The 19464-nt window shown below is 49.0% G+C and overlaps 2 protein-coding genes across 15 annotated transcripts in view; one reads left to right on the top strand and one right to left on the bottom strand.

Moving 5' to 3' along the window:
* The window catches only part of ACKR3 (atypical chemokine receptor 3), a 60652-nt gene that overhangs the window by 28145 nt on the left and 13043 nt on the right, over positions 1–19464 (bottom strand). For 3 of the 13 annotated variants that reach the window (XR_015289573.1, XM_086898775.1, XM_086898777.1), the window contains exons 1-5: positions 18754–18871; positions 17308–17592; positions 16939–16984; positions 15586–15707; positions 6243–6325 (exon numbers count right to left, since the gene is read on the bottom strand). The gene's annotated coding sequence lies outside the window, so the exon portion shown is untranslated. Of the gene's footprint in view, positions 1–6242; positions 6326–13454; positions 13615–14282; positions 14392–15585; positions 15708–16938; positions 16985–17307; positions 17593–18115; positions 18467–18753; positions 18897–19464 lie in introns of those variants that run through there. The other 10 variants (XM_086898776.1, XM_086898778.1, XM_086898780.1 and 7 more) reach the window with 7 other exon arrangements.
* Positions 18425–19464, top strand: part of DRC11 (dynein regulatory complex subunit 11) — a 107657-nt gene continuing 106617 nt past the window's right edge. The window contains exon 1 of one of the 2 annotated variants that reach the window (XM_023930581.2): positions 18425–18796. In XM_023930581.2, coding sequence (XP_023786349.1) covers positions 18786–18796 — 11 coding nt within the window. In that variant the 5' untranslated portion in view covers positions 18425–18785. The remainder of the gene's footprint in view (positions 18797–19464) is intronic. The other variant, XM_086898772.1, reaches the window with a different exon arrangement.

Raw genomic sequence — 19464 nt, 5'->3', positions numbered from 1 at the left:
AGAGCTCCACAGCTCCCCTTCTTCACACCAGGAGAACCCAGAAACCACCCAAGGCTCAGCCCTACAAAACCACCACTTCGCAAAGCTACTGTGCAGCTGGGAGAAAGGAGTTTGGAGAGGAATTAATGAATTTTACTCGGTATTAGAAATATGCAGAGTTCTTATAAAAGTCATCAACAACAAAAAAAGACCACTGTTATTTCCAAAACAATCTTGTTTTCCCTATTGCTTCTTCTAACGCAAACACTGGGAAAGATTCCAGCACTGGCACAAGCAACTCTCTCACCCACCTCATAAAAATGGCTGAAAGTGAGAAAATAAACACTTTTTTTATTCATCCAATATCTCCTCAGCCTTATTTTTGCTTGAGCATCCCAGGAAACAGAGCAGAGGTGAAGACAACCCTTTCAAGGTTGACCAGATGGAGGCATCAAACAAGTTCTTTAATTTACCCTAGCAGAACCATAATCCAAACATATTTGCATCTGAAGAACTATCTCCCAAATTAATCTAGCCATGACTGTTGGGGGGTAGGGGAAGACTGTCATTTTATTGATGTATCTTTATATTTTCTAGTTCAAGGAGGTATAAAACTATTTCCAATACTCATTACCCCTTTTTCATTAATGTATTTTTAATGCTGTGATGTGTTTTTCTCATTGATAATGCTCTTAGAAGCCCATTTCCTCCAAACATCCCTTCAGAAGAACATGAGCTGCAGGAGCACCAACCACAACCAGAAGAGCTGGGATCCTGAAAACCTGGGTTGGGCTGCAATAGTAACTCTGCAGCAGTCCAAAAAAAAAAAAGAGAAAACCAGAAGTGTCTGGCTCTTGGAAGGTTGATTAAGTGAGAAATGAGGAGGATTTGCTTCCCAGGACAGACTACTTGCTCCCCACTACATAAACAAAAAGGGTCTTTATAAAGGGAAACGTTTATCAGTTCTTCCTGAGCTCTGAAGATCTGATCACACTGCAGTACTCCAATCTTCAATGTGATACGGAAAGAAATAAAGTTATATGGAAAGAAATCAAGTGACCACCTTTAAAACAGCTCCACAGGTTATAACCCTGGGAGAAGATGGTCCAGAAGCATTAAAGACCAGCCTTAAATGCAACAACTCTAATGAAATTGTGTAGCTACAGATGTGCCTGCCTCCTTAACAGACTGGACCAAATTCAACTCTGCTCCAACGCACCCAGCCCAGCCATGGCTTCCATCTCCACCCTTAATGAAAGCTTGTCCATGGTTTGAATCCAGCAACAATTAACCTTGACAGGGGGAGATAAGATTCAAGTTTCAAAGCACAGAGGGTTTGCTGGGGTTTTGTGCGCTTTCATGAGGCTCAGATTATTATTTTAATGCAGTTGTTTGTGGTTTAGTTTCCTTTTCTTTTTTTTTTTTTTCCCAACTCCCCTTAATGGTAACATTGAAAAGATAAAAAGTTTATGCACTCATGGCAGGAGCCAAAGGATGGCCCAAGTCCAATCTTCCTCCACCCCACCGCACTCCTCGGATACACTTCCAGACAAGGGATCAGACAAAGAGATGCTGGGGAGAGTTTAGGACTGACTGGCCTCAGACTTTTTGGAAAAGGGAGAAGAACTCATTAGGCTAAAGAGAAAGCCAAAAGTAGTTGTGAGAGCACTTTTTTAGAGGCCTAAAGTAAGAAGCCAGCAGATCTCCACATAGTTCCCAGCAGGAAGCCCAGAGTCATCCCCAGCACTGCTGATAGCCCCCCGTGCTTGGCCAGGTTCCACCCGACCATCTGGAGCTCATCTGCCAAGGTGCAGCTCTGAGGGAGGAGACAGAGGGCCTGGCAGAGGTGTTCAGGGAGGAGGAGGTCAGGAGGGGGACGAAGGCTTTGGCTCCTGAGCCTCAGCATGGTTTCACTTGACAGCAACAGAGGGTACATTTCTTCTGCAGATGGTGCAGCTGCCACTGGCATGGGCAGTCCTAGGAGAACTTTAGGATAACCAGCAGCACCTGCATGGAAACCCTCCCAAGAGCTGGGCCTGCGATCGGTACCATCACCGCTCGCCAGGAGCCACAAAGCCACGGCAGCTCCTGCCTCCTGGAGCAATACCTGCATCCCTCCTGTTCTCCACAGCTGATGTTTTGATCTTGCTGATGCCTTCAGCAGAGCTCCATCCGACTGGGGGCCAGCAGCTGGCTCGGTACCTCTGTGCCTCCTTTGAAGGCAGCAGCGATGCTCGCCCTCCCCGAGGGCTGTTAATGAGAGCCTGTTCTCCACTGAGGTGGAAGTACAGCTCTGAAGCCTCCACCAGAGCTCTCCAGACAATGCAGCCACGGGAGGTCTTTCAATAAGAGGAGAGAATCAAAGCTGGGGAGTGACCTGGTCAAATCAGCTGGGGAAGGAGATGTAGGGGGGAGGTGGGAGAGAGCAGGCGCACTGCAAGCGTTGCAGTTTGCTTCCCATGGCCATTGGGCAGCAAAGAGCAGTGGCAGGAGAGTTCCCAGCTGCTCTCAATATGGGCAAACGTCACCTGGAAGGGTTTGCCACTTGTGGGGCTAGAAAATGTGCCATCAGCATAAGAGAGAAGCAAACTAGAGTCCAATATATGGTATTTATTTAAATGCACGCTTGTGCCCCTGCCTTGCATTCAACTGAAACCATTCATCAAGTTGAATACATGGATTTCCCTTCTCTCACCCTAAACTTAACCTTGGACACCTTGCTGTAGGTGAGGGGAGCAAGGAAAAGGGAAAAAAAAAAAGCAGAGGAAAGAGAAAAGGACAGGACTTTTTCCAGGAGACCACCAGTAGATCACATAACCACCACCCACTGCAGCAATGAAAAGACAGCCCAGGCTGAGCTTTTCCTTCCCAACACACACCTCCATGTGCAGGTGAAGCTGCCACATCCTCCCCATGGAAGCTTTTAAAGATGCAGCTCCTCAAGACTCATCCCAGTATTCCCAGATATTTTGTCCTCTCTTGGCATGCTGTAAGCACACCCATTTGTCTCCTTCAAACTCCTGCAGCTCTGTGCTAGGAGTGACCACTTACTATCTGATGACCACCCCTTCAGCCAGAAACGTGGGAAGGGCTTTTTCCAAGGGCTGTTTGGAGCCCAGGAATGGCTTTCAAAGCATGTTGCTCTCACTGAAACTAGCCAAAGTTAAGGCACAGCCTTCTTCTTCTAAAGAGCAATCCCACAAGGCTTTTGCCACAATGATTTCAGTCCCTAGGGAGAGGAGATTGCAAGGCAAAGGGGTGAGGAGGGCAAGAACTAGGGATGCTCCTGGCCAATCTTTGCAGAAAAATGCACCTGCAGGCAGAAGTCATGCTCCTCCCAGAGCCCAAACCAGCACCAAACCCACAAGCTGAATTGTGCCTTCTTTCATATTTTCAGGCCCTAGATCAAAAGACAAAGCCACAAGGGCACAGTCATCTGTCTGACCTGTCCCAGATTTTTTGAACTGCCCTGGAAAGGTACTGCAAGGACTTTAGGGGGGAAAAAAAAAGCTCCTGATAACACAGAAAGCTGGGTTTTAATATTGTGTGCATCATGGTGTGGCTCACAGCAGACCACCAACCTCGCACAAAACCTAGTTCATGGGGAAAAGTCTTTCTAGTAGCCCAGCAGCCTCTAAAAAGGGGAAAAAATGGGACATCACATCTACAAAAAACAAGACACACTGCCAAACTGGCTGCTCACAGCTTCCAAGCAATAAACAAGCCATGGGCAGCCTTGATTTTTAACAAGACATCACTAATGTTGCATTCCAAACGTAAGGAACAGCTCCTGGGGCCAAACCACCAAAGCAGGACTGCTTAAATACCCCACAGCTTGTGGAACCTTGCAGAGCAGCGCTGCGAGCTGCCGCTGAGCACGAGATGATTTCTGCCTTTGCCACATCCTTCCCTGCACGGCTTTCAAGTGCCAGCCAAGCACAGCGTTTTTCCTGCTGCTGGGTGATTTCAGATCCTTGACCTGGTAATGGTATCACATCTGCTAACTATTATCAGAGGGGGAGAAAGGCTCTCCCTCCTGGCTCCCCTGCTCCAATCCCGCACAGCACCGTGTTGTGTCTGTGAGAGCTGAAAGCAGCCCAGCTGTAATTCAAACAAATCAGATCTAATCACCCTTATCAGAAGGGTGATAAAATCAGCAAAGCTGAGAGGCTGCAAAAACACGAGGCAAAGAGGTATTTCTTGATGGGCACGGAAAGCCAACACCTCTGAAGAGCTGTTTTCCCCACAGAGACATCGGATCACGGCGGGGCACTGCTGAAGAGAAGAGTCAGTGCCGGTTCCCTGCCATCTTTTGCGGACATAAAAAATGTTATTTCCCAAACTCTGCTGCTGAGGAGGGCTCTGAGAGCTGTACTCCACAGTCCCCCATAGCTCCCAAATTTTGGACAAAACAGTCACAGTCACTACAGATGGACTGACACCGTGCCAGCCAGATGCTCAAGAGCTGCAGCGATGGTCCAGACAAAACTTGGAGACAGATCCAGGTCCTGTGGAGGTGACCACAAGCCTTACTTTGTTAGCACAGCTCCCCAGCCCAGAGCTGAAGATGAGGGTTTCCCGAGAGTCCCCTTTTGGAGGACAGCACAGTCCTGGATGCTCAGAGAAGCACCGTGGGGCTCTAAGGGTCAATCTGCACATAGCAGTATCCCACAGCTGGTTCTCTTTGCCTGGTCAGCGAGCCATTGCCAGCTCCTGGTCCCAAATTCACCATCTCAGTGGCCCTGTATCACAACAGGAACAGCCCCTGGCAGTTTTCCTGCCTTGGGCTGCCCGGACTTTGTGAACCGGGGCTGCGATGAGATTTTTCTGGTTAAGCTCAGCTCCAGAGGAACCACCTGGAGTCCTTGGCCAGCTCCAGGAGAGCCTCTGCCTTGGTCTGACTCACCTTCCCGTGGCAGAGGAGCCTGAGAAGCGTCCAGGAGAAGAGCTTTTCACGGGATGAAATGCAGTGCACACACTGCATGGGTGTGCAGACTTCCTGACACACACCCCTGACCTCGCTCCAGCCAGCGTCACACAAAACAAAGCTCCACTTACCCACTAGCAGGGCATGTCACGCAGGGATGGAAAAATGAGGGCTGGAAGAGACCTCAGGAGGTCACCTAGTCCGGCTCTGTGCCCCGTTGGAAGAGTCAGCACTGTATTATCCACGTCAGGCACACATCTAACCTATTCTGAAAGGCCTCTGGTAACAAAAGCAACATATTCCAGGTTTTTGCTATTTATATCCTGATTTTGAGCACTGCGTGAAGAATGGAGGGCACAGAGGGGAACTGCTGCATAATAGCTGGGAATAGCTGCATAATAGCTGAACACTGCATTACTGAAATGCTGCAGGACCCCGGGGGAAGCTGCTGAATAGGTAAGTACATCTCAGTACAAAATGTGAGGGCAGGGCCACCAGCAAGGTGGAGTGCCCTTGTCACCCAGCAGGGTTGTGACATCTGGCAGAGCTGCCCAGGGTGGTCTCATTCTCTGGAAACATCCAAACACTCCTGGATGTGTTCCTGTGTCACCTGCTCCAGGTGACACAGGGGGTTGGACTGGAGGATCTCCAGAGGTCCCTTCCAGCCCCAGTCATCCTGACCCTGCTTCACTGTGCAAGGTGAGAGCTGCCTGGGTCCTGCAACCATTGCCTCCCACAAAAGCTGCCCTGACATCCCTCCCAGGGATTTAAAGAGCAGGCAAATAAAGAAATAAAGTGGTGTTCTCAGCTGCATGGGAGAGGGTGGCTCTGCAAGATGGGGGTCTGGGCATATTGACACAAACACGCAGACTTTTGAAAAGAACAGTGGAAACGCTTAGCACAAAATCCCATTAGCAAATAAGGGGATTTCTGGGAGCACCATCTGTGCACCACATTGAACACCCGCCCCGGAGCACGGAGACTGAGGCACGTTGCATATGGAAAGCCAGACAAAAGAATATACAATAATACACAAAGGCAGGGAAAGCACATATAGCATGGGGAAGAAGCCAGAAGAGACTTTTTCCTCCCCATCCTCACAATACCCAAAATCCCATTCCCTTCAGAGCCTTCCCACCGTGGCTGCTGAGGCACCTCACGTCCCTTTGTGCCCACTGTGAGGCCCCGTGATGCTGCTTGGACGTGAATGAGAATCAGCTGACAAACCCAAGCCCTTGATTGCGAGGTGACGCAGAGGTTTAGCCTTGGAGATGTTTTTTTTCCCCCTTGAGTGTTTTCCAGGGAGGTCTCCCAGAATTCTAAGGTGAGAGATTACCTGGAAAAGGCTCTGTCTCATCTGTGAGCTTCTTCAGGTCCTCCGCAGCAGAAAAGTCCAGAAGGAGCCACACTGGGGTAACTCTGAAACAAAGCAAGAGAGGATTTGGTGTGAGTGGGTTTTGGAGAGCAAAACAAACCCAACTTTACAAGTTGGCAGCTTGAAGGAGCCCTCTCCAAAGACACTCGAGCGCCCCTTCTCCTCTGCACTTCCAAACGTCTCCGTCTTTGTCCGCTCTCCCAAGGGCTCTTCAGCAGCCTCCTCCAAAACAGCTATTACAGCAATTACTGCAATTAATTGATTTGCATATCCCCAAAGCCCCATCATTAGTGCAACACAGCCAAGCGTGTTAGTGTTTAATAATATCAATCAACAATTATTCATAACATCCCGCCCCGGCAGACCTAAATATAGAGACAAGCATTCATGTGAAAACAAAAAGGAGGAAAAAAAAAAACAACCCAGCAGCTAAACAAAAGAATTAATTTAGAGCAGAATTAGGATCATAGAAACAAGACAGACAAGAGACAAGGTCAGATGTCTCGCTCCCAGCTGATGTGAGACTCTCCCAACTGGCCTGCTCTCAGTTACTGAGTGAGCTGCAAGTAAATAAAGTGATTTTCTCCTTGTAGTAAACAGCCAGAGAGCTGCAATGGGCACAAACACAGTGGGGTAGGGGCAACAAGAGCTGACTTCCACACTCTGCTGGCCCTGGTTCAGAACAGCGCTTCAGCTAAAGCTCAAGAGGGTCCCCATTCAGGACAGCACTTAAGCACATGCTGAATTTAGGTACGTGCTTCAATCCTGCTCCTCCCTGGGCCAGGCATGAGCTAAAGGGAAAGGCTGCTCTCCACTTTTCCAGGCTTCTTTAGCAGTGCAAGCTGCATCTCTAAGGGACTGTATGCTCCCTGCCAGCCTCTGGATTTGGAGCCACAAAGGGATGTGAGGCCAGTGTGAGACCAACATCACCAGGGTATCAGAGAGCTGATGCACCTTTACCATCCAGGGTGTTTTCCAGGGCTTGGGCGTGCCCAGATCCCCCAGCCACCCTCTGATCCCACATGTGCTGTTTTGCTGATCACTTCAGGGAGAGTTTCCACCACCTTCAGCAGCAGGAGGAGTATTTTGCAAGAGCCCAGGGTCAGATTACTTTAATATAATTAACAGATATGTTGATCAAGCAAGGAGAACAGATATTGCTCTGAAAAAGCACTAAGAAAATTCAGGCATTCAGCTCCTCTGATGGTGTTGGCACCAAAATCAAAAAGGAGGAACTGGCAAGACCATGGTGGTACAAAGCCACAGCCTTGCTGCAAGTCCCAGCTTTTCACCAAGCTGGTGCAGTTCTGCTCTGGAAAAAATTCCTTTATTGAAGGAATTAAGCCAGGAGGGGCTCAGGAGGCGCTTCCCAGTCTCACGAAGGCAGCCAGAGCTGGGCAGGAATGTCCTTAACCTTCATCACTCACCATACCCCAACCCTCCTGCAGCATCAAAGCCATCCTAATCTTCCTTCATCCTCACCCAGTGCATCCCAAGGTCCCTCAGACAGCTCTGACAGAGCAGCTCCAGCGTGGCAAATGGTCCAGATATCACAGAAAGATGGACCTGGCCACGAGGAGAAATGTGGTCATGGGGAAGGAGCTTCCCACCCTTTGGCACAGAGACAAGCTCTCCACACGCTTTTCCCTCTGCTTTGGCTCTGTCAATCCCATAGTCAGATCCCAACACTGTAAATCACATCAGCCTGAGCACAGGACACCAAACTTCCCAGCTCTGGGCCTAGGGCTCCTGCTAAAACTACTGACTGCAGACTAAACAAAGCTTTTTTTTACCCTGCCCACAGTCTGGAGACTCATCCAGCATGAAATCTATTCCCATTCCTTCCCTACCCCTCCCTGCCTCTATTGGTGCTGATGCTGGGGGAGACATTGTGCCTCCATGGTAGGAAGGAATAAAACGCAACGTCTCGTTGGCAGCACTCGAAATAGAAAAAGAAATAAGATTTTAGAGCCCCCTTGCCTTTTGTTGGCCTTCCAACTTCCCCCAGCGCCTGTAGCCACACACAAGGGGCTGGGAGGTGTGCCCAAAGCAGGAGCAGGAAGCAAAGCAAACTACAATTGCAGTAAACCACTTCAAAAAGGCTTCGGTTTCACTCAGAATCGCTTGAAAGGAAACTCGACGCCTCATCCTTCATCTTTCACACGTTTTAAAAGAAACAGTCTGATTGTCTGGGTTTTTCTTGGGAAAAAAAAAAAAAAGGTGTTTCTGGAAGTCAGAGTTTAAAAACAAAACATAAATAGGAAATATAAATGCTTCCTTAAACCTATATTCGGGTTGTTTGTGAAAATCTCCAGCAGCTTTCACTGCCTCCCAACAGCGACTGAGAGGTTTTAGGGGAAAAGTAAGATATTAGAGGCCACACTGCTATTTTCCAGGAGAATGTGGAAGGGGAAATCCAAAACAACTCAGAGCACAAGGCTGAGGACCTTAGAGAGAAGTTTGCCTGGAGCAAACATCTCCCAACTGCTGTAATTACCGTGAAAGGTCATCAAGGACACCTCGCTAGAAAAATTCATGTGAGTATTTGGCATGGTCAGCGCAGCTTTTCCAGCGAACGGAGCAGAGTTCTGACATTGAGCCTCATGAAATGACATCAGCAAACAGGCATTCCCCTTGGAAAGAGCCTGCAGGAGAAGGCTGAGGACGTGAAGCACCTTCCAGCTCCTTGCTCTCTTGGTTTTAAACACGGCCATTAACAAGTCTGAAGAGACTCGAAGCAAAGGCTGCACCCGCATGGACAGCAGTGAGGACAAAGAGCTCAGTCTGCAGATATAATTGGATTTAAGAGCCAAATTTCTCCCGGGAGCCGGCTGCTGGGAGGTTCTCCTGTCCCACCCCCAGATCCCCATGTGTCTCATGATCCAGCAGGAGCTGGCTGGTGCCCACGGTGCCTTTGGGGTGGCAGCCAGGTCCCGGCACACGGCAGCTCCCCTCGCACGCCGACATCCACGCGCGGCTTTCGGGGAGCCGTAATGAAAGGCAGATGCAGAGGGAGGCTTGCAGGAATGTTTATCCTCTGGTGCTTCCCTCCCCGGGCCCCCAGCGAGGAGGGAGAGCCAGAGGATGGGCTGCTGAGGAGAGGAGTCCCCCCACAGCTCCATCCCACAGCTGGTGTCCCCTCTCCCAGGACACCCCATGGACACTCCCAGCAAGGAATCCTTCAAACCTTGCCCTTCTCCCTGCACAACATCTGGGCCTGGCCACATCTGGCCACCTGGTTTCACCTGTCTCAGGCAGAAAAATCATTTTGGGACTGGGCTGCTTCCCTCAGAGCCCCACCTCTCATTTTCAGAGGGGAGACAAAGCCTTTGACCCATTTCAGGCCTTTGTGAGGACTCACTGTTGGCATCTGCCTCTCTTGGCAGGATGAGTGTACAGAAATTTAGGCTGGAAGGGATCCTCACAGCCCCATCTGCTCCAAATCCCTGCTCAAAGCAGCAGGAAACAAACCCAGCACGTCCCCTCTGCTCCTGCAGCCAAAGGCACAGGTGGGGGACACGTGAGGAGCAGGGAAGGATGCAAGAGATCTCAACACAAGCAAAAATCCTGCTCTGAGCACTGTGGAGAGCAAATCTCCTGGGTGAGGAGAGGCTGCTGAAACACAAATAGTCCTGGCTGAACACCTCAACTCCAACCTCTGGTTCCAAACATAAAAAGTCCTCCCCAAAAAGCAGGTTTTAGCCCTTAAGCCCCATCCAAAGAACCACTTGGGCTAAGCACTGACTTTCATCTGCAAAAACAAGTATCCCTGGTGCTTTTCTTCCCCTTTTTTTTACCCCCTTTCTTCCCAGACTGGGTGGCCCTGGTGTGCACCTCCCAAAGCAGACCTATCCCAGCTAGGACCCACCTGCTTCATTTACCCCACAGAGCCAACCTAGGAAGAGCTGCTGCCTCAAAGGTGTCCCACCACCACACACTGGTGTCCAATAAAGAAAATGCTGCAATGCCACTGTTGGAGCAAATTCACCTGTCTCATACTTTGAGATGCAGGAAGAAGAAAAACCCCTTCTCCATCTCAGACCAAACCTTTCCCTGTGCTCACTCCCAGTGACAGCCGTGCTGCCCTTACAAGCTGCTCCTTCTCTGGCCTTTTTATTTCATTCCATAACACCAAAAAGCAGAGCCAGGCCTGGAAATTAAATTGCACCCACTAGTTTCATTCATAAATTTGGCTGCACAACCACAAAGTCAGCTATTGTTGTTATTTCTCACAGTTTACCGCCTCCAAGCCAAGGAGTATTGTTTTTATTGCTATTGTGAGAACAAGAGCAGGGAAAAAAAAATAAAAATCTTATGCTTCCCTTCCCCTCCCAATCAAATATAATAGAGAAAAAGAAAAAAAAAAAAAGCTCAACAAGGCGGATGTCAGATCCTCAAGGATTTTTTTTTTTTTTTTTGAGCTATCTACAGGAGCTCAGCCTGGTGCTGCAGGTTTCTGAGTCTGAATTTTTATCAATGGGCTGCACTGGGTCCATTTGAACAGCCAGCAGGTGTTCGAACAATGAAGCAGGGCTGCCTCTACATCTGGGCCACAAAAGTCATCGCCGTGTTTACAAGAAACAGGATAAGCAAGAAAACATCCTGCCACAGGCACCTAAAAAGCTACAGCCCCTTGTTATTCTTATTTTATTTTTTTTTCTCACACACTGGGTTTATTTATAGCACGAGAAGTTGAACCGGGAGGAGGAAAAAAGAAGTGCGAGGTTTCTCACTCGTTTCCACGCAGGAGTGACGCACGTGCGACGCTGGGCTCGCATTGTCCCTGCAGCCCTGGCTGGCATCTCCTTAACCCCCCCAGCTCTGGCTGCAGGTAATTCATGATCAGGGCACAACCTGCTGGGGTTGCTTCATCCATGCAACCCTGTCAGTTAAACCTGACTCATTCTGGGACACCCCAGAGGGAAACTGAGTCACCACGTACTGGAAATAACATCCCTAGAGCCCAAACCCACAGGTTATGGGGGAGGGGGGAGGGAAACTCCTCATCCTCAGCACTTAAGGCTGGATCCTGAGAGAGCATCAGCTTCTTCCAGAGCTCAGAGAGGACACAGAGGGGCCCCTCTGGAGGACCTTCTTCCCTTGCACAGTGCACCCAGCACATCTGCAGAAGCAAACGTCATCACCAAATTTCAGCTGCTGATGGCTTGTGGTGCCCTGCAGAATCACTGTGTTCTGCAAGTTCTTTCTCGTGACATTTTGCTCTGCTTGCTTTCAACTTTTAAGTTTTAAACAAAGCAGGACACACCCAATTTAGTAACAGGATCAGTATTTTGTTTTAAATCAGATTTATTCAAATTCATTGAAGATGCACCAAAATGAAGCCTCTAAAATGTTTCTCACCATCCTTAAGAACAACTTGGGAAGCTCCAAGGTATCTCTGCCTTCCAGACTAACTCTTTGTGACTCGAGTCATTCTTGTCCAGCAAAATTAAGTATTCCCTCACCTCAAGTCCTCCCTCTAATAGTTTCACTTCTGGAAATCTTTAAAACACAGCCATTAGAGCCCCCCTCAGAAACCTGGGGAAATGAGAGCTGAGCTGCTCAGCCTCTCACAGAGTTTGACTTCCTTGCTTTTGAGCTGAGTCAAAGAAGATTAACTCAACAGGTGTTTTACTGGAGAGTGGGAGGGAAAACAAAACAAAACACAATGAAACAACTGCCTACGTGCACGAATAGCAGATGAATTCCTCCTCCCTTTCTGGGGAATGAGCTGCTAAAGCAGATGGCAAACATCCCCTTCTCTAGCCCTGAGTCACTCTCGGTTCTGGCTTTAAACACTTCCAGTCCCAGAGCTCAAACGCTTCTCCTCAGCCAGGTCTGGATGGGGATCTTCCTGATGCAGATTTGATCTCTGCAGGGTTGGGCTGCTTCCACTGCCCCTGACTCGTGGTTTTCTGCACCCTGGTCCTGCTCAGAGACACCAGCTGGAGTACAAAGGACTTTCCAGCAGCCTCTGTGCCCTGTGCATGGAGTGGGATGGCTGGAGCCCAGACTACTGACCTGTAAACTCATGATGACACCTCACAGCTCTTTTTTTTCATGAGCAGAAAGACCACCAAACAGCACAGGAATAAACAGAGACCAGCATCTTCCTCCCCTTTGGGCCATGGCAAGCAAAATACAAGTTGGTGTTCTGATTTCTCACCAACTCTGGGCTCTCCAGTTGGTCCCACCAAACCTCCTGTTGGCCACAGCATGAAACACAGGGACTTGGGTCAGCTAAAATCCCACTGCAGCTGGAGGGAGCAGACAGCAGCTGAGGCTGTGTTAGCGTTTGCATGAGAATTTCTTGAAGCTTTCAGCAATTAATGTGCACAAAAGCTGGTGTTAAGAGCTAAACTTTGTCATTTTTCAAAATCATGAGAAAAGTACATAAAGCACTTCAGTTTGCTGGTGGTGAGCCTGTAAAGTGAGGAAGTGGTCAGAGGATCTGTGTATCTTAGCAGAACTGAGAAGGGTCTGTCTAGAAGTGCCATTCCACATGCCATACTGAGTATATCTTCACAACAAATGCTACTTATTTCCAGTATTTGGGTTGTAGGATGATATAGAAGTGAACTTTGCCCCTATAAGTGACTAAAGCTTGACAGAGGGTTTGTGTGAATTTATTAAAAACTCCCGAGCTGAAGACAAACCTTCAAGCCAACCAATGTCCTAAAACGTCTGCTTACAAATTACTTGGATAATTGCCAGAAGCCCAAGTCTGATCCCTTTTTCTGTTTCTTTCTCACCCAAAAGACATCTGGTGTGTATTGCCAGTCTGTACTGAATGCTCTCTTGGTGCTATAGGCATCTTTAGGAACGGCATCCTATATAATTAAATAGCTGAGCACTGATGAACTGTTGTCAATGCAGAATAAAATCAATCCACTCCCTGTTGTGTCATAATGATACAGAGCTGGCAGTATTTGAACCAGCTTCTTTGGACAGCTTTAATTTTATCAAACAACACTCTTTCAGGAGAGATGGTTTGGGGTTTTGCTTTTTAACAAAGAGAGAAGTGGAGTGCGGCACACGGCACTTAATATCTGGCTGAGATTTAAAACGCATGCTCCTTATGAAGTGTGACATTTTATCCCTGAAGCCACAGGAACATTTCCCACATTTAAGTGATAGAGGGAAAATTCTTCAAATTAGGTTTGAACTTTATACCTTCTAATTCTGCTGCAATCCTCCTCCTCCGTGTACCACGCTCGGGCCTGATGAACACGCTGTTATATCAAAGTCTAACAGAGCTGAGTGCTGACAAATCCCCTTCACTTAGCCTGGAAGTAAGCAGCAAACCTCCTGGAGATCCAGCAGTCAATGTTAACTGGAAAAAAATAGCCCAGCCACTGGTCACAAGGCTAAATGAAGCGGCCAGTGCAGCCCAGCTGGCAGAGCCACCCCTCCTGGGTGTCAGTGTGAGATGGAAGCCAGCACCTGAGGCCACGAGGCTGACCCAAGTCCCCAAGGTTTGCAAAGAGCCACCCAGAGCTCCTTTAAACACTTCTAGCCAAGCCTAAAGGAAAACCAAACACCCATCTGCAAGGAAGTCATGGTCAGAGGGAGGGAGCACCTCTCCTATGAAGATGGGCTGGGAGAGCTGGAGGTGTCCACCTGCAGAAGAGAAAGTTCCAGGGAGACCTCAGAGCCCTAAAGAAGCTCCAAGACATCTAAAGAGGGCAAGGGCCGGGGGCACCAGGACAAGGAGGAACAGTTTTAGACTGAAAGAGGGCATGGTTAGATGGGATAATGGGAAGGAATTGTTCCCTGGGAGGATGGGCAGGCCCTGGCACAGGTTGCCTAAAGAAGCTGTGGCTGCCCCTGGATCCCTGGAAGTGTCCCGGGCCAGGTTGGACAGGGCTTGGAGCACCCTGGAATAGTGGAAGGTGTCCCTGCCTGTGGCAAGGGGTGGGACAGGATGAGCTTTAAGCTCCCTTCCAACCCAAACCACTCTGGGATTCTGTGAAGCCCTGAGCAACAACTCCCCAGGCTTGCCCATCACAAGGTCCTCCTTCTCACTTTGCAGACTCAGAGGTTTGCTGTGCAGCTCGGTTGGACCAGGGGACAGCTGTCCTGCTGTAACTGCTGTCACAGCCACTGGTCCCTGTGGGAGAACTCCTTCAGGATGAGAGTGACCCACAAGGATCATCAGGTCCAACTTCTGGCCCTGAACACCCCAAAATTCCCACCCTGAGCTCAAGAGCCCCTTCAGAGGAAGCTGCAGGCCCCGGTGAGGTCTGACCTCTGTCTTCTCCAGGCTGAACAAGCCACGTGCCCTCAGCTGTTCCTTGTACCCTCCACCATCTTCTGTCCCTCCTTTGGAGGCTCTCTAACAGCTTTAGAGCTTTCTGATCTAAAACTGCCCTCAGCACTGGAGGTGAGGCAGCCCCAGCCCAGAGCAGAGAGGGACAATCCCCTCCCTGGCCAGGCTGTTCCCCAGGACAGGGATGTTCCTCCTGGCTCCAGGGCTCTGCTGACTCAGATCCAACTGGCCATCGACCAGGACTTCCAGATCCCTGCTGCTCTCCAGCCTCTCGTTCCCCAGGGTGGCCGTGCATCCATGGTGCAGAGTCCAGCACTTGTCTTGGTTAGGTTTTGCACAGTTGGTGATTGCCTGGCTCACAGAGCACATCCCAAGCTGTCACACCTGTCCCTGTGGCCACACAGCAAACAGAACCCTCGATTCCCAAGCACTGGCCCAAAGCCCCAGCTCACCACGGATGGAGGAGGAAGCCCTGACCCACAGCTTTCCCTTTGCATCTCTCTGGGCCAGCAACACTCATGAAAAACCCACTCCCCACCTTCCACCCTGTGCCCTGGGACAGCCCAGACCCCTGGAACTGCTTTGAAATACAAGTTGCAAAGGCAGAACATTATTCCCATTACGTTGCTTGCTTTCCCTAAGCCGTACTCAATAACTGACAGGTGCACTAAGCTCTTTGCCAGGGACCCACGTTGAGAGGAACAAGACCCTCCAGTTTTATATTTTACCCCCTTTGTAAGCTCACAGCCACCTCTTAAGCTCATAATAAAAGATTTTTTTTTTTTAAATGATGGCACCTAGTTTCTAAGGCAGCAGGACTTTTAAGCCCATGTTTGCAAGAGCCTGAGGAATTAGAGATGCCAAAAGGCACAGGCTGTATAAAACCCTTCCCCTCTCCTGCTGGATAGATCAAATAACACACTTGGAATTTTTAATGCAACACGAGCTGGATGAGGAAGTGGCCAGTGATGCTGTACAAAAAAATGTACAATGAGTGGGATAACAACTACAAATCCCTTTAATCTCTGGTTTTACCTCGACATCTCAGACTGTTTGGTGCCTGCAGGGATTATCAGAGATGTGTGATTCCAGAATGGAAAGTGTGAGATGCTTCATGGTGTTCACTGACCACAGGTAGACCTCAGCTGCAATTCAGCCTGCAGTGATCACAGAATCACAGGACCATTTGGGTTGGAAAAGACCTCCAAGATCATCCAACCCAAGACCAATCCCCACCTTGTCACCTAGTCCAGAGCACTGAGTGCCACATCCAGGGAGATCCTTGGATATCTCCTGGGATGGGGACCCCACCACTCCCTGGGCAGCCCCTTCAATACCCTTCAATACCCCCTTTCCATGGGGAAATTCCTCCTGGTGTCCAACCTGAGCCTCCCCTGGCCCAGCCTGAGCCCATTTCCTTCCATCCTGTCCCTGTTCCCTGGGAGCAGAGCCCGACACCCCCGGGCTGCCCCATCCTGTCAGGGAGCTGTGCAGAGCCAGAAGGGCCCCCTTGAGCCTCCTTTGCTCCAGGCTGAGTTTTGAGGACATCACAGCCCTGGCAGACCTGTGTCCTCTCACTTCAAACTACTGAAAAGCTCAAGGACTCAACTGGAAACCTGTTGGAAACCAGAACATCTCCCACTCCCTGCTTTCTCCATTTATAAATGTCTATTTTCTTAGGCTAAACCAATTACTTATTCTCAGTCATACACAGCTCCCATTTCAGCTCAAAACCAGGCTCCTTTCCCATGGAAAAAAAAAATAAAAATAATCAACTTACTCATTTCATAATTGATTTTACTGCATGACTTTTCCCAGCAACACAACTCATTTTTTTACCAAGTTCTCCACAAACTGATGAAAATTGAAATCCCCTCAGACTCCCTCCACGCTCTCATGTACATCACTTCTTTGTAGCTTAATTTCCCATTTCTTAAAGGAAGAAGTTTTTGCTTTCCTCCAATTTTTTTTGGGGGGGTGGGAGGGAGGAGAAGTCAGGTGGGGAAGTGAGCAGCTCCCAGCACAATAAAGACAATCTTGTGCACTGTGACATCGAGGTGCTAACAGGGCAATAAATTCAGATTAATAATTAACATCCACATCATATCAAGCCATCTTGGTCCTCTTGTTTCAACTGCTCCAGAAATATTCCTACTTTTTTATTGCAAACACATGCAATAGGTCAATCGGTCCTCAAAACCACACACACTGATGGAGACAGCTCTGCTGGGACTCTGCAGGTAAAAGTTTTGGCTGAAAAAACACAGTTTGGCATAAAAAGTGGCGTACAGATGCCAGCATTAATGAAAATAAAAATGCAGGGTTCCTATTCGGGTTGCAAAGACTGGAATATTTTATTAAAAAGGGAACAAAATACAAGTTACTTACTGCTTCTGAGACCCTCCTGAACCTGCACATGGATGAGGATCAGGCACTGGAAGGAAGCAGACAAATTTCCCATGTTAAATTTCAGCATGAAGAACCACTTTGATATTAACATTGAAAATTACAAGCTGATTTTACAGCATTTTCCAACCTCAGCACGAAGAAAATGCAACAAGTTCTCCTAAACCCCCTTCCCACTGATCCAATACACTTAAAGAAATTATGTGATGGGCATAGTCATCATATAGCTTGAAAAATAATATCTCTACATGCTTTTATTATGGTCTTCATGGTTCATGTTTTCAAGCTTTTCCTCCAAAACCAGGGAGGCTAGAAACTTTATTTCAAAAAATTGATAGCCAAGAGTCTCACCTAATTATGTGAAGTGGGGCTTCAATGGGAAAGAAAGGAAAAAAAAAAAAGGAAAAACAAAGAAAAGGAATGCAGAGACACCAAAATTTGTGGCAAAAAAAAAAAAAAAATATGATCACTGTCAAATCATTCACTATGCCAAACTTCTTGCTTTTTTTCCTTCTCACTGGCTCTGTGGATGAGTGCATCTTCCCCTTGGAAGCTGTGCTGTAGTCCTGTCCTCTAAACTGGTTTTTTAAGTATTAAGGGAATGGAAAACCACTAGAAAGTTGGCTCAGCAGGTGCCTGGGGAAAGAAATAAGAAGAAAGAAAAAAAAAAAAAAAGGAAAAATGTGAATGCAACAGGGACAAGCCCTTGGTGGGGGAAGGAAATAACAGGGAGGGAGAGAAGTAAAAAAAAAAAATAAGCAGGAAAAAGGAAAGTATAAAAAAGGGGAAGAAAGGGGGAAAAAGGGAAAGCACAGAAAAGGGGTAGGAAAATATAGGAAAGGGAAGAAAAGGGGAAAATAGGAAAATATAGGAAAGGGGAGAAAATGAAAAATACATGAAAGGGGGAAGGAAAATAAAGGAAAGGGTGAAAAGAGAAGTAATATATAAGAAAGAGAGAAAAAAGGAAAATAAAGGGAGGGAAAGAAAGGGGAGTGAAAGAAATTAATTTGGGGGGCTGAAAGTAACGGGGGGCAGGGAATGAAACTCTCGGGGTTAGAAACAGAACTAAGGGGGTGGGCGCCGTGATACTGATAACTGAGGGACAGTTTTAAAGTAAAAAATGAGAAATTTTGATCAGATACAAGAAGAAATTATTTACTTTGAGGGTAAATAATTTGAGGCACAGGGTGCCCAGAGAAGCTGTGGCTGCACCTGGATCCCTGGAAATGTCCAAGGCCAGGCTGGACAGGGCTTGGAGCAACCTGGGATATCTGAAGGGGTCCCTGCCCATGGCAGGGGTGGGACTGGGTGGGCTTTAAGCTTCCTTCCAACCCAAACCATCCCGTGATTTCTGCGGGGGTGGGGGGGAAAAAAATTAAATAAATGAAGGAAAATATGAAGGGGGAAAGCCTGAAACTCCCTTTCCTCGGAGGAGAAGCGGCGGGCAGGGCTCGGCCCACCCCGGGCCGTGTCCAAGGTAACGCCGGGGCCGCCGCTTCCTCCCGCGGCCGCGGGCGGCTCGGGCCGGGCCCGTGTCGGTGCCGGCCCTGCGGTTCTCGGGCTCGGTGCCCCGGGGCTCCAGGGACCTGTCGGTGCCGGCCCTGCGGTTCTCGGGCTCGGTGCCCCGGGGCTCCAGGGACCTGTCGGTGCCGGCCCTGCGGTTCTCGGGCTCGGTGCCCCGGGGCTCCAGGGACCTGTCGGTGCCGGCCCTGCGGTTCTCGGGCTCGGTGCCCCGGGGCTCCAGGGACCTGTCGGTGCCGGCCCTGCGGTTCTCGGTGCCCCTCGCCCACGGCTCACCCTCGGTGCCGGTCCGGCTCTCGGTGCTCAGCATGTCCCAGGCGTGAGTACCCGGGGCGCGGGTCTGAGGGGCGGGATCCCCTCAGAGGGGGTAAAACAGCCCGGAGGGGAGGCGGGTGCACAGCACAAAGTGACCGCGTCGTCTGAGGAAAACCAGGCAAATGTTAATATTATCCACTCAGCCGCTTTGCACAAAAGGTTCCTCTCTTTTACAGCCCACAATTTGCACGGCTTGTCTCTTTCCCCCAGTAATTTCAGCACAGCGCAAAGCTTTACACGTCCGTCTGCAATAACCGGACAGCAGTGACGGCGCTGGATCAAGGTGCTCATTCCCCCAGAAACATCACTCCAAGCACACATATTGAGCAAGTATTCTTATTATTGGTGTGCTACAGTGCTGGCAGCTGAACTGTGAGCATCTCCCATGGTATTATCCCTCAGTGTTGTGCTGTTTGCTGCTTCCAGCTCCAGCAGCACAGCCCAGTTTGGGGAGGCTTTTTTCCTCAGTTCTAAACTGCATTTCACTTGTTCAAGTTCAGTGAATAACAGTGCATTAGAGAAAAAAAAAATGTAGAAAACACCTCAGGATGGTTTTACTACCTCCCTCTGCTCCTGTCCTTCACACTCAACCTGACCATACCCAAATTGCTGCCCCAGCAGGCTGTCAGCAAAGCCTTTCCTGGCATCCTTCCCATGGTCTCCCCTCCTCTG

The sequence above is a fragment of the Cyanistes caeruleus genome, chromosome 7 (assembly GCF_971803275.1).
Source record: "Cyanistes caeruleus chromosome 7, bCyaCae1.hap1.1, whole genome shotgun sequence".
Taxonomy (NCBI): domain Eukaryota; kingdom Metazoa; phylum Chordata; class Aves; order Passeriformes; family Paridae; genus Cyanistes; species Cyanistes caeruleus.
The sequence above is the reverse complement of the archived record's forward strand: the minus strand, read 5'-3'. Positions and strand labels throughout refer to the sequence as shown.